General features: G+C 37.9%; 3 protein-coding genes across 3 annotated transcripts; 2 read left to right on the top strand and 1 right to left on the bottom strand.

Annotated features, from left to right (window-relative positions):
- Nucleotides 1-3,661: 3,661 nt before the first annotated feature.
- LOC126802838 (WAT1-related protein At5g64700-like) lies at nt 3,662-6,281 on the bottom strand. Its single transcript, XM_050530549.1, has 7 exons — nt 5,797-6,281; nt 5,637-5,699; nt 5,008-5,124; nt 4,669-4,903; nt 4,425-4,583; nt 4,166-4,317; nt 3,662-4,073 (listed from the first exon to the last, which is right to left on the bottom strand). Exons 1-7 carry the CDS (start codon nt 5,994-5,996, stop codon nt 3,836-3,838), a joined length of 1,164 nt encoding a protein of 387 aa, XP_050386506.1. The 5' UTR covers nt 5,997-6,281; the 3' UTR covers nt 3,662-3,835.
- A 2,370-nt stretch (nt 6,282-8,651) lies between these two features.
- On the top strand, nt 8,652-10,427 carry LOC126801935 (60S ribosomal protein L9-1). The gene is made up of 3 exons (XM_050529433.1): nt 8,652-9,094; nt 9,933-10,055; nt 10,184-10,427. Exons 1-3 carry the CDS (start codon nt 8,720-8,722, stop codon nt 10,268-10,270), a joined length of 585 nt encoding a protein of 194 aa, XP_050385390.1. The 5' UTR covers nt 8,652-8,719; the 3' UTR covers nt 10,271-10,427.
- A 143-nt stretch (nt 10,428-10,570) lies between these two features.
- LOC126801934 (probable L-type lectin-domain containing receptor kinase S.7) lies at nt 10,571-13,274 on the top strand. Its single transcript, XM_050529432.1, has one exon. It carries the CDS (start codon nt 11,216-11,218, stop codon nt 13,256-13,258), a length of 2,043 nt encoding a protein of 680 aa, XP_050385389.1. The 5' UTR covers nt 10,571-11,215; the 3' UTR covers nt 13,259-13,274.
- The last annotated feature ends 1,546 nt before the right edge of the window (nt 13,275-14,820 follow it).

Raw genomic sequence — 14,820 nt, forward strand, 5'->3', positions numbered from 1 at the left:
ATTGCAGCATTGCTTTCAAAAACCAAAAGCCATAAACAATGGGCTGTACTAACTGATGAGGATGGCCCTTGAATGCAACAGAAAGTTAAACGGAAACTGAATACGATTATGAATTTCTGATTCTGATTTTGATGTGAAGGGAAATGAGAAACGAGAACAAAGAATAAGAGATAAAACTAACGGAATTACGAAGAAGAAGAAGAGACGAGAGCACCACCACCACCACCTTGTTCAACTTGTCCTTCTTGTTGTTGTTGTTGTTGTTTTGAGATTATGAAAGGCCAACCATTTACGTTGTCTTAATCAAAACTCGCCAGTTGTTGATGTGGTACTTGCACCGATGCACGCGAATATAACTATAAAATTTTACGTGCACCGGTTTCTGGCTATGAATAGGAATAAGGATTTTGGTAATTGGCAAATTGGGAAAACCCATCATGCGCGCATTATTATCGTCATTCATTTTGATTATTTGACTGTCTTTTGACTATAAATTTTAGTATTTTTCCTTCTATGTTTGTACTCAACACGGTTTTTAACTTTCTATACATAGTAATAGATCAACTTCATATATAAACATACCATATAAAGATATAACGTAACAAAGTTTCCAAACATGGTGAAATGAATGACATTATTGGTTATCTAACAAAGTTACTAGACTGATCACTGGTTTGTATTAGATATTATGAAGATTTTATTTCTTCTTATATATTTAGCTTTATATATGTGTCAATTTTATAGGTATAAATGTATACTCATTGTCATTATTAAAAGGAAAAGATGAGGTCGTGGACCAAGAGGAATATTTGTATTCCAAATGGTTTATACAAGTGATGGTGTAAATTATAGAGTATAAAGTAGCTATTAGCAGTTCAGGACTGTTCAGCACATTGACAATCACGGGACGCATAGAATATGATCCTTCAATTACTATTTGCCGAAAGTTTGATGAAAAGGCTCAAGTTCTTAACATCTTTGTCGGATGATGATGATTGAGAATTTGGAATAGATATGAGAAATTACCTTGATTTTCTGGTCTTGGAAGCTCTAGCCTCTCGCTTCCAATTTCATCTTTCAATGATAAATAACTACGGAATCATTTGAAAAGGTTTTGATTTATGATATCTCCTTGCTGTGATCTTATCGGTCTCGGTCACTTCTGTACCATTTTATTCTTCTGATTTTCTCCATTATTTTTATTTTTAGAGTAGGCTAGTTTCCTAAGTTCTTAAGCGTCGGTCTCGAACGTTTGATACTGCCATCGGCAATTGATTAGGGACCATTGATTAATGAAAATAAAGAATTTGCATGTCTTTGCAATATAATCCACGAATCATATAGAGCATAATGTTAACATTTTGCCACATTTCTTTTTGTAGTGTATTCATGTGGCTTATTATTCATTTCTGATCTTCTTTTCCTTCTCTTTTGTTGTTAGGAGATGATTCCACTTATGAAACAAAATCGTTTTGTCTTTTCATTGCTATTTCGTTCTTTTATTTTTGAACGATCACATTATTGATAGCCGACATGGTAATAGATGACAATTGCCAAATACAATTCTCTATTTTTTTCGGCCCTCAAGGTGGCGGGACTCGACTCGTCCCTCAAAGGAAAGCCTAAGATTTGTTGTTGTTAAACGTCAATGATTGAATCTAAACAGGAGACATAGCTACGTCAGTGATGGAGACCTTTTTACATGTTTGTTGATTGATTCAGAACAATGTTAAGATCTAATTTCTACAATTCACGACCAATGAAGCTTGTTTGAAATTTGAATATGTAACTAAGTTGACTGACCTCCGAAGAAAGACTTATCATTTTAAACTAGATACTTTGAGATAAAGAAGCGCTCAAAATCTTTCATGATCAAGTATTTCAACCCATAATTAAACGGGAACTTATTTAGAACATCGATGCATACTTGTATTAACTTAAATTAGCGATTAGATTTGTATACATTTTTATTATTAAAAAATAAATATTATTATATATCATTGGTTGAGATTTTATAATAAATATGTTCACTTACTCTTTGGCTGTTGTTAAATTATCCACAGAAGCAGCTAGCAGGCTTTAATAATGGCATAATGTCATGGCTCTTCTAGAAAGGCGGCACAGATCAATAATTAAGTTCTACAACTATTTATGTGGATAATGGATAATTAAGTCAATCTAATTTCAATCTTGCATATGCCATGGTATCCATACTGTTGATTACTTCTTATAGAAGATAAGCAGATCAGTCAGTTAACCCTAGTTTCATCTAATGAAATTACCAGATGAATAATAGCTAGCTAGCAAGTTGGTCATGATGTCACGTATAGTCCATCTCTATAGAATATATTTAAAGGGAGGATTGCAATATACAATATGTTAGTGGGTGTCCAACATACCAACAGACCAACAGACCTTCCTGCTGATCCATCTATGTCTCCTCATCTCTGGGTCCTCCCAAAATTTTGAAATGAGATTTAATTTGGCAAAGTTGGCCCTTTAATTTATCATGCATGTTATTTCTGGGAATTTTTAATCACATATTATTATCCATGGATGCGGAATTACTGGGGGCCGGGGTAACTTCTACGTACCTCTGTTGTTACTGGCACATTGACAGTGAAATTAAAGATTCAAGACAAATAGCTCTCTATGAATTCATATGTGACTTGATCATTAATTTAGGCTCCTTAATTTTAAAAGCTCTCACATGCATTTCATTTGCACCCGCCTGTATTCACAAGAAGCATGCTAGATTGCATTCATGTCCTACAGTGGCTTTTCATATATAAAGTTCCATCTGCTAGCTGCAGAAGAATACGACATAGTTAATCTATTAATCAATCGGTCCACCTCCATATTCTTGTCTAGCATTGTTTTCCAGGAGCCATGGACATCACTGAGGAACATAATGGGAGGAGAAAGAAGAAACAGATCGCGCATAGGCGGAGCGAAAGATTTAGCCTTTCGGCCAAGTTGCCTGATGATGTTCATGGTGTTTTTGCAGGTAGTATGTGTTTGGTGAAGCACACAACAGACCCACTTTCTGATATGAAAGAGTCAATACTGGAAATGCTTCAATATTCTCAAGGGGTTTGTGATTGGAATGATGTTGAGGAGTTAATTTACTGTTACATTGCTCTTAACCCTTCAGAGGTCCATGAAATTGTTAGACAGGCTTTTCTCAGTTTATGTTCTATTTAAATCATCTGTCATTGTGGCCATATATAATTTTCATCAAGTTCCTTCATGAATAAATGAAATTTTCTTTTGCATACAAAGTAGGGAAAATTCTAGTATGCAATGTTGCATACTATGCAGACTGTTTTGTGTGGATGTGTAAAAAAATATCAATAAAAGAATTGACCACAAAATGTCATGAGAACCACAAAATTTTAAAATTTTAGATTTAAATGGTGATAATTATGTGGTGCATGGTATGCAACGCTGTACTATAGACAAATCCTCCTTTTTTGATGTACGTATACATATAACATGTGCTGCCAAATTGCCCATCGACTAACACAAACGCCGATAGCAAGATCCGGGCATTTTGTCACCGCCGATTGAGGAATATTATATTACACGACCCAGTACTTGTTGATATGTCATATGAGAGAGAGAGAGAGAGAGAGAGAGAGTCAATACTGGAGTCTGGAGATAGATGCTTCAATGTTCTCAAGGGGTATGTGTTACATTGCTTAAAATGTCTCTGTAATTTCTGTCATTATCTTAATGAAAAAATTACATCAAGAAATTAAGCTATAGAAAGTGACCTTTGCCTTTGTTAAAAATCAAAGCATAGTTCTTTGCTTAGCCTCAAGCCCTCTAGAATTTACTGTGGCACTTTTTGTTTCGACTCATCTTCATGATCAACATGAACAGAAATGCTATCATTGCAGAGGAGACAGTTATCCGGTGACGTAGTTGGCATAACTGCAGCTTTCAACTGACCCCCGGCGAGCTCTGCATTTGTTTTTGCTTGCTCGGGCAAAGACATGTTTTTCGTCTCCTTCTGTTTACCCAATAAAAACGAATACAACCCAACTATGATCATAACCATGCCCAGCAAGCTGTGAGACATTTTAGTAGTTCAAGTCAAGCTCAATTAATATGCAACATGATATGTAGAATGTGGATATAAACAAATCGTTTGCATACATACGTTCCCATTCTAATATCTTCTCCGAGTATGAGAGCTCCTGATATCGCCACAAAAATGAGAGACAATGGATTAAACATAGGAGGATAGAGAGGTCCTTGGACTGAGATTGCCCATGAAAGCAAGCAGAATGTTGCAGCGGTTGCCAGTGCTCCCTTCATACACATTATACGGCAATTAGTTCATTTCATTTAGTCAGCTTTGCATAGAAAACATTTAGTTCCCATGATTCTGTGTTCGACGTCGATGATGGGTGACTTACCGAATAAAGTATAGTGACTAGTTGCAGATTCCACCCTATTCTCCATGAAGTTGTACTTGTGTCTAAACATAAGCCTACGATCGTTGATTGCAGGGTTGCCATGATGCAGATTAACATTGTTGACCAATATTTCAGTGGAAATATTTTGAGCAATTTAACCTGTTGGCATATAATTAAGAAAACCTCACGAGATGCTTAAATCTCCATGGCGAAAATGAATTTAGGATACGGAATGCATACATACTTGTGCAATGAACCACGTAGAATAGGAGAGGCAGCTAAGAACTAGCATGATAGTGCCGCGAGTCCAATGAGCGTAAGATGTATCAAAAGTGATGTGATGGTGATTATTTCTGTGATGAACCATATAAAATGCTTTTCCCTTGTAAATACTAGTAGTTATGGCTCCCCCAACGCATACTATCACCCCCAGACTCTTAATCTTCCCTGCTCTTGTTTTCAGATTCAGTTTCGCCGTTCTACAGTTGTTCAAAATATGCAAAAAAAAAAGATCATTTATATGAACTTTGCTTTATGATGCAAGAACAAGGAGACAGTTATAAAGTTTCAGGAACACATGTACCCTGTGATGGTGGAGAGGACAAAGGTGGCTATGGGAATTAAGTTGAGGAAGTTGACAGCATATGTAGCTGTGGTGTCTCGGAGGCCATAGTAAAACAACGCCATTGCTGCTGTTATCCTGCATTCATTTCATACAACATTGGAGACCTCGAATAATTGTGCCAAATCCAATGGGAAGCTATGCAAGAAGCCAAGAAGGATGAAATTTCCTTTTGTAAACATAGTCGTAGCTAATCAAATCATAGATTTGTCTACAACCATAAATGACATTATTCTCTAAACCTCCCAACCCAACACAGTGTCACATTGTAGGATACATAAGAAAATCCAAGACTTCTATAAAAATGATAAGAACAGAAGTAGCTATATATGATCGATATCTGCATATCATAATTGCTTTTCTGTGGCCATTAGCAGCCTTCCACACTAGACCATATGATTGAATCAAGTTTAGTTTCTAGTCATTATAGTATATAGCAACAAATGAAATGAATGGCATAGAATCAATAATTTTCTTTCCATGCTTGTGATTGAATGATATGCAATATGAATTGCCATTTTCAAGTGGCATAAATTAACACATAACAAACTTGATGTGAAACCAAACAAACCATACCAAACACGGCTTACCCAGTTAAGGCATTGACAAATAGCCAGAACCAAACACGCCAGCCTAACTTCTGTTCCTTAATTCTGCAACAATGGCAATGCCGAAAAAACCGTTGGAAGAAGAACAGCAAGAGAAAATCATAGCAAGGAAATATACATCATTACATCAAAGGAATTGAACCTTTCAAAACACAAGGCAAACGGAGCAACACAAACAGCCGCAACCACATGCCGGTATGCCATGAGTGCAAAAATGAAGCTTCCCTCACTCAGAATCACTTTGGAAAGCAAGTTCATCCCCGCTACAAACATCTGCACCATCACCATAGCTAAAACCAGCTGCGACCATTTGAACCAATTCCTCACAAACCCCATCTCCATATATATCTCCAAATCTATGTACGACAGCTTTTAGATATGCCTATGCAAACCAAAGCTAAAACTCTCTGTCTTCTGTGACTCTGAGAGGTTATATATATACGTGCACACAGAACTACCAGTTAATGAACAAGCAATTGAGAGTGAGATATTATCTGAGCCATCTATATCTGATATGATTCCTGCTTTCCAACAGAAAGAGGCTAGGTCAAAGACAGAAATTAAGACCGAGAGACAGAAATGCATTGGAAAAATCCAAAACGAAACAGATGAGTGACGTGGTTAGGAAGCTGCATCTCTCTTTGTCTGTGCCACGGTAGTCCTCCATTTCTTCTATCGGAAATAGTATTACTTGTACTACTAGTAGTAGCTACTAGTAGTAATCTGTGCACTTATACATGAATCAAACTCTTGCATTTCGTCAATCTTTGTTAATGACTCATTAGGAATCTATCTAATCAATCTATCTAATCAATATCTTTGACCTGGCCCAGAAAAAGAGCAAACCACCAGCTTTGTTCCAGCTTTGTTAATTGGATTTAACAACGGAGCATATAATTCAGTGGAGGAAAGCTAATGCCGGTGAGCTAATATGAGTGAAAAAGGTTCGGGAAATCAGAAGAAAGAAAGCAAAAGGTTCCAAGAAATGGAGGGCATTATTGTGCCAGGATGCCAGGATGGTAAGCATATATCTATAACAAGAAAACAGACTCGTGCCTCATATCAAATGAGTGAAATATCAAATATATACTTCTTTCTGCATTAGGAGGATGTTGATGCATGCGCGACTGATTCCTTAAAGGCCTCACTGTTTTTGGGGTCGTTTTGTTCAGACCGATCTTCATTTTCTTCATTTCTTGGTGTTGTGTTGCAGAAAGAAGCAAACAAAATTCCATCACCGGCATTGCATGATATGTTGATATTAAGTGTAACTAAATTGCCGGAAGGATTTTATTGAAAGGCATTTCTCTTTTATGACACATGTATGGATGAAGGATAATTTTGCAACATGCATGAATTACATGATTTGAAATTTCGCTAAAAGCTTCATCGTGTTACTTGAATACTTTCCCAGACATGTTAGCACAGTGTGTTGCGTTTGTGTTATATATTCCAAATTCACTGCATCCATCCATTGGGGGATAGAGATTCATTTAAACAGGTACGTATCAAATCTAACATTTAACACACCCTTGTAAGAATTAAAGTGGCTACCTAATTTTGAGAAAGGAAAAAACCTAGAAAGAATCAAACTCCAATCACTTGACATGTTATACTCAACGCAAATTTCTTCTACACATCCACAATATAGTCCAAGTTCATTTGTATCTATTCGTTGCAAATTATATAGAGATTTAGTACTTATCCAAACCCAACGCTTACATAACTTCAAAACTAAAAGAGCAAACCAAGAAGATGATCCACCTACAATAACTTCACACATTTATCTCGTAGGTCTTTGATACGACAATGATATGCCATATCTTTCAATTTTGTGACAACTTTGAATGGTTCAGAGGTCAGGCGACAATAACTGATATGACGTGTGGTTATAGCTATGTAACGAAAACTTGTTGTCTAAGACCAGTTTGTGACAGATTTTAAGAATGTTTTTGATGCTACTTTAGTTTTTGAGAAAAATAAATGGTGTTTGGTAAAGTTTTTAAAAGCTTCTTTTGGCCAGAATAGATTATCACAACAGCTGAAAATTCAAAAGTTAGGTTTATGGTGCTTTTGACAAAAAACACTGAGCTTTTGGAAAACACGGGAGAAAATAAAGAAGAGAGTGTTTAATACATAGATAATAATTCTTTAACTTTAAGGTAAATAATAATGATTATATATTATATTAGATTTAAGGTAGATTTAAATGTTAAAAATATTTCCTTCAAAAAATGTTAAACATAAATTTAGATCTATATATATATATATATATATATCAATCTTCTCAACATAGTTAATTGAAATCACAACATCCATTTGTAGTTGTTGTAACATTTTTAGATAGCTTTTTGTATTTAGTATAATTACAAAATATTTTACCAAAATAATGAAAAACCCATAGTCTATATGATTTAGTTAATTAATATTCATTATAATTATGGTAATAATCTTAAGATTTTTTTATTAGATGTGTAATTTATCAACTCAAGAGCACTGTTTACTTACAATTTACCAAACACCAAAAATAACTTTTTATTCTCACAGCATTTTTGAAAATATTTTACCAAATATCTTAACTGTTTTCTCTCACAGCAAATCTAAAAGCCATTTTACTCACACCATACTCAAAAACCATTTTACTCACAACACAACTATCCCAAACTGAACCTAAAAAGTCTTCACGTATATGCTTCAAAGACGAGAGATAATAGAAAAATTAACTACTGCGTAAGGCCTTTGTTGGTAATTTGGCATAGTGCAACTTATAAGGACACGTGTTTATCCTAACAAAACTCATATCAAACCCTAATCAAGGTGATTTCCCAATGACGAGTCTTTTTTCCAAACTAAAAAAAATAAAATTGGGTCCTTTAAAAAAAACTATTGGGCTGGTTCGTATAAAAACTTTTCCGACCCCAGCCCAAGGTGACTAAGCGCCCTTAGGGTTTAACATCTTTATATAACTATAAAAACTCGCATAGGTTTCCTGCCTCCTCCCAAATCTCCCCACACTTCCGCCGCAGAGAGTGAGAGAGAGAGAGACTCCTCCGCAGCCGCCAGAGATGAAGACCATTCTGTCGTCGGAGACCATGGACATCCCCGACGGGGTGAAGATCAAGGTCCACGCCAAGATCATCGAGGTCGAAGGCCCGCGTGGCAAGCTCGTCCGCAACTTCAAGCACCTCAACCTCGACTTCCAGCTCATCAAGGACGAGGAGACCGGGCAGCGCAAGCTCAAGATCGAGGCCTGGTTCGGTACCCGCAAGACCAGCGCCGCCATCAGGACTGCTCTCTCGCACGTCGAGAATCTCATCACCGGAGTCACCAAGGGGTACAGGTACAAGATGAGGTTCGTCTATGCTCATTTTCCGATCAACGCTTCGATCACCAATGAGGCCAAGGGTATTGAGATCAGAAACTTTCTCGGTGAGAAGAAGGTATATATCTTCTTAAACCCTAACTCTCTGTTTTGTTGTTGTTATTGGGTTTTTGAAGTTGTTGCCGTCACTCTTTTCGATTGGGTTTTTAGTTGTTACTTTAGATGTTACTTGGATTTGTGGAATTGGTTGCTGGGTTTGATCTGGGATAATTGCGTTTTTTTTTAAACTGTTGTGATGTGTTGAGTGTGCTTGTTGCTCGGTGATAATGGCAATGTTGTAGGTTGTGGATACGATTTTGTTGTTGAGGTTTAGGTAGTCAGTGTTGGAGTTTTGTTTGTCGATGTGTTTTGGGGTTTAGGTGTGTGGAGTTTGGTTGGCTGAAAAAGTGGAAGACACATAAATGACATTTTTCTATGTGTCAATTTCAAATTATAGGCTGAAATGTAAGGTTAACACTAAGAAAAAAGTAAAATGTTTGCGCTTTTCAACTTGTGTTGTGGGATGTGGGTTAGTAGGATAGTGGTGTGCTCTTTGCATTACTAATTGATGGTGCCGCTTTTCAAGTTCAGGAAGGGTGAATTGGCATTCCGCGGCTGTGATTTGTGTGCCTATTTGTTGTAGTGAAAATTGGATTCTGTGATGGATTTGTATGGAAATGTATAGGGTAGTAGACGCAAGGTGTTGTTTGTGAGTTCCTGAACATAAATTATTTGGTTAAGAGAGTTGCAATTTTGTGAAAGGGTGCAATTCTGGTTGTTTGACCTTTATGTCACTATGAACTTTCCTTGATACTTCTCTGTTGGTTCTTCAACCTGAATAACATGTTTACATATTTCTGTTATATGTTAGGTTTTCTAGTATGTGCTGTTCTTGATGAGTTTTGTTGCTCTTTCAGGTGAGAAAGGTGGATATGCTTGATGGTGTTTCTATCACCAGATCTGAGAAGGTGAAGGATGAGCTAATCTTGGACGGCAATGATATTGAACTTGTTTCTCGGTCATGTGCTCTGATCAACCAGGCATATTTCTCTCCTTTTGTTCTATCTATCTTTCTGTTTCCTCAACAGGTCCTGTAACATGTCAGTTCCTTTTTATGTGTATATGCGGCTGGCCTTTTCTGAGTGTTTTCTCATGTTTCTTTTGACAGAAATGCCATGTCAAGAACAAGGATATCAGGAAGTTTCTTGATGGTATCTACGTTAGTGAGAGGGGAACCATCCAAACTGAGGAATGAAGGCTGTATTTTTCTTATGTCATTCAGTTGAAGTAGTTTACTTTACTCCTATGGACTTCGGTAGTTTTCCTAATGTTGCAAATGTTATGGACAACCACAAAATCTTGTCTTGCCTTGGATCGATTTTGTTGTGCTTTGAAAGTTATATTTTGCTAGATTTTTGGTTATTTTATACCTAATGTTTTGTATGGTCGTGAATGCCAATTTATCGGGACAACTATTTTCTGCTGTGCTTAATTGTGCCGTCTTATATCTATGATAAGTGTTTAATTTGGTACCGAATCTTTTGATTCGAATAGAAATGCTTTGCATACCTGTTTCCAAAGAAAGCCAATTGCACTGGACTGTAATGTGAAGCTTGCTGATTCTCCCGATGAATTTTGCTTCTTGCTTGTTATGTCCAAGCGTTTATGTGATTAACAGTCATCATATCGAATATGTGGTTGTATGTTTATTTTGTTCATGTAGTTACTTGTGTGGGCGGCACATTTTTAAAGTTGGCATTGCTTGAGCCTGCCTTATTTTTGTGTCATTAAGGTCATTGATTTGTCTTAGTCCCATACTTTGAAATGATTGTAGAAGAGTGATAGTAATAGGGGTCAGAATTGACATGTCAAATTCTCTTCCCCTGATAAGAGTGTTATTTGGTAATAAGGTGCCTGGTGCTGGTGGTCTATAACAAAAGGTACAAAGATCCAAAATGACATTTGTGGTGCCAAATTCCAGGCACGTCACGTGCTCGGACCCATGTCATCATGTATTCATGATCAATCGTAACACGACTATGTCGATGATATGCATTTGTGTAGATAAGAAATCATTCCTCTTCATTTCGTAACTTGTTCCAATCAATTTTCTTAACTTATGTGCTTTTGTATTTTGCTTCCTATAAGAAGAGATAGACGTTCTTATCACTTCTGCAATCAAATCTAAAGTCTTGCCATAATGAGTTGCTTCAACTACAGCTTCATCTGCTTGCTCTGTGTAGCTTCTGCTTTCGCCGTAATACAAGACGGGCTTCTAGTCCATTCAGCTAGTGACAAGAAGCACCCCAGAGGACCAGTTGTTACTGTGAACAAGCATCTAATCTTCCCAGATTTCAACCTCACCTACAATCCCAGTATCTTGAACGATGTGAAGCTCTTAGGCAGTGCCAAGCTAGCATCGAAAACCAGTGCCATACAAATCCCCGATGAGTCTCATGTCACTGATCTCAGGTACCAGGCTGGCCGAGCTATCTACTCTTCTTCAATCAGACTTCTGGACCCTCGCACTGAAACCCCTGCCTCTTTCGAAACAACCTTCTCCTTCCAATTCCATAATGCTTCTTCATCTTCTGCTGAGCGAATAGAAATGACTCAAAGCGGTGGCTACGGTAATGGTGGCAGTGGGCTAGCCTTCGTCATCGTCCCGGATGAGTTCACAGTTGGCAGACCTGGTGCTTGGCTTGCCGTGCTCAACGATGCTTGCGAAGATGACTACAAGGTCATAGCAATCGAGTTCGATACACGTTTTAATCCAGAGTTTGGAGACCCTAATGATAACCATGTAGGGATTAACTTGGGGACTATTATCTCAACTGAAACCATCAACGCTTCTGATGTTGGTGTGTTTCTCAATGATGGTTCAGTCCACCGAGCTTGGATCAGCTACAATGGCTCACGCCGTTGGATGGAGATTCGTTTGGGTTCAGACGACGGAAGCTACCCTTCAAAGCCAGTCTTCTCTGGTTCTCTTGACCTTTCGCCGTTTCTGAATGAGTACATGTTCGTTGGATTTTCAGCTTCCACAGGCAATCACACCCAAATCCACAGCGTGCTATCCTGGAACTTCACTTCGGTTAGTCAAGCATTTCTTCGTGTACCTTCAATGGAGACATGTGAGAGCAAGATTGTTGTCAATGCAGACACTCGTGCTGAGCCTCCCGGAACTTTCTTGATCTTCACAGCCGTGCTGGTACTTGCTATAGCTGTTATGGTTGGTCTTTATTATAACAGCAGGCGTAGAAGTGCAAATTCGGATACTGCTAGTGTTGTGTTGCCGGAGAAGAATCAGAGACCGAGGCCTCCACACAAGCCTAGAAGCTTCACTGTCTCGGAGATTTCCTTGGCCACTAGGTCTTTCGGGGAGTTGGAGATTCTGGGAGGTGGATCGAGTGGTGTGTGCTACCGAGGGAAGCTTCCAAATGGTTGTCAAGTGGCTGTGAAGCGGTTCTCCCTTCAGTTTCTGAACTCGCAAGGGCAGGATAGGAGGAGATTACTGAAGGAAATCAAGGGGATTAGCCGAGTTAGACATCCGAATTTGGTTTCGATTAGAGGATGGTGTCAGGACAAGAAGGAGATGATGGTTGTCTATGAGTTTTTCTCTAATGGAAGCCTTGATAAGTGGCTGTTCGGTGTTGGTGTTCTTCCATGGACCCGGCGATTCAAGGTTGTGAGAGATGTGGCTGAAGCTCTCAGTTACTTGCACTCCAAACAATTGGCGCACAAGAACTTGAAGACCACCAACGTCTTTCTTGATGTTAGTTTCCGGGCAGTTCTAGGAGACTTTGGGTTTGTGCTATGTGGAGCCGAGTCGAGAAAGTTTGAATCGACGGTGAGTCAGAGCTCTGATGTGTTTGAGTTCGGCCTCTTTGTGTTGGAAGTGGTGGGAGGGAGGAAGAGATTGGAGGCAGAGTTGAGTGAATTGGAGATGAGGGACTTGCTGGACTTCACATGGAGAATGCATGAAATTGGGGAAATGAGGAAGGTAGTGGATAAGAGAATGGGTGCAGTGATCAATTTGGAGCAAGCAATTAGGGTTTTGGAGATTGGATTGCTTTGCACACTGAATGTGAGCAAAGGGAGACCTAGTATGGAGCAAGTTGTGGAGTTTCTTTGCATGGAGAGACCTATACCTGAGTTGCCACAGACTCGACCTGTTGCTTTGTTCCCTTACAACAGCACCAATGCTCTTTGTACAGGTTATTCTTGTGCTCCTTTCAAATGAAGGATGGTTTTGAACTTTTTTTTAGCCTTTCTAAACAACTTAGTGAGGATATATGCATGTGTATATGGATTGCAGATATTTTGTACTTCACATGATAAAAGGTTCTCATTCAGTTTCTCTATATTGTTGTGCTGAAATCCTACTAACCTAGGCCTCTATATATGATGCATATCAGATTCAGAATTGCAAAACTTTCATCCGTTATTGGTTTGAGAATCAATATATTCCAAAAAAAAAAACCCTTTTAAAATTCCGTTGAGACCAAATCTTTGAACAAAACTTTCATCAATATAGTTCAAAAGTGTGATCTATCTCATTTTAAAACCTTTTTTTTACTCAAGTTGTAAAACAACGAAACTATAGACAATAATGCAGTGTCTTAGAATTGTGAAAATGAACGCTTTCCGTATGGAAATTTGGATAACCGAAATAAGTGACGTTTAGAATTTGGGATACAAAATTTCAACGAATAGTTCCGAGTGGTATTAGAATCACACAGACCATGTGATATGGCCGTAATTAACCTAAGAACAAAAATATAAATAAAAATTTTTAAAAATAATTATAATGTGTACGTTTATTGAGAAGATGTCACATTTAAAAGTTAAAAAGTTAAAACCCAACTCATTTTTTATTGTAAACCCAGCTCTCACTCTACAAATCTAAAACCCTCTGAAGGGGTTTGTGCTCTCGGCACAAGAAGAGCAAGCTCGCCTCCATCGCTCTCCCCCGTTCTCAATCGTTGGCAGTGACTCTCCGCACCCAAGCCACCTCGCACTTCTACAACCACTCTCCACTCTTCGCCTTCGCAAGATCGGACCAAAGCTCCCGGCAGTGATGCACATTTCAGCCGGTAATAACCTCGGTTGGTTTGTTTTATGAGTGGGTTGGTTAACCGATTGGGTTTTTCATGAGTGTGTTCCACGTTTCAGCCATTAATAATCTCGGTGTTCCACATTTTGATTAATCGATTGGGTTTTTTTATGAGTGGGTTGGTTTGTTTTTTTAAGGTTCCATAAGAGATTCATTCTTGTCTTAGAGAACATTGTTCGCGTTGTGATGTGGGGGAAACGTTTTATATATAGTTCAGACACGTTAACAGTCACCGACGTTGCTGGCCGGATTTGGATGTTCTTCATCTCCTTCACAAGATCTGCCATGCACCCACACTTAATCTCGTACTAATTAAAAGCAATTAAAACATAGAGTATTAGAAAACAGTTCTAAGTAGACTTACGTGGGAAACAAATTTGCCAACCACCCATATTTACCTACCAAAATGACCACCCCTCATTTCATTGACATGTGTCCCTTTTTTTTAAACCATGGCTTCATGGTGTTGTTTAAACTATAGTTGATCAATTAAATTTAATAAAGTTTACCATTAAAGATAAAATAAATAAATTAAAAAGTATATATATGAGAAAGATGAAGAAATAACTCTTTTGGTTTCTTTGATTTCATTTTCATCCATTCAACTAATCAAACTACTCTATGCTATTTCCTTTAATCAATATATCCACATAATGAATAAACATTCATTCCTCTTCTTTCTTTGCAAA

Source organism: Argentina anserina, chromosome 7 (assembly GCF_933775445.1).
Source record: "Argentina anserina chromosome 7, drPotAnse1.1, whole genome shotgun sequence".
Lineage (NCBI taxonomy): Eukaryota > Viridiplantae > Streptophyta > Magnoliopsida > Rosales > Rosaceae > Argentina > Argentina anserina.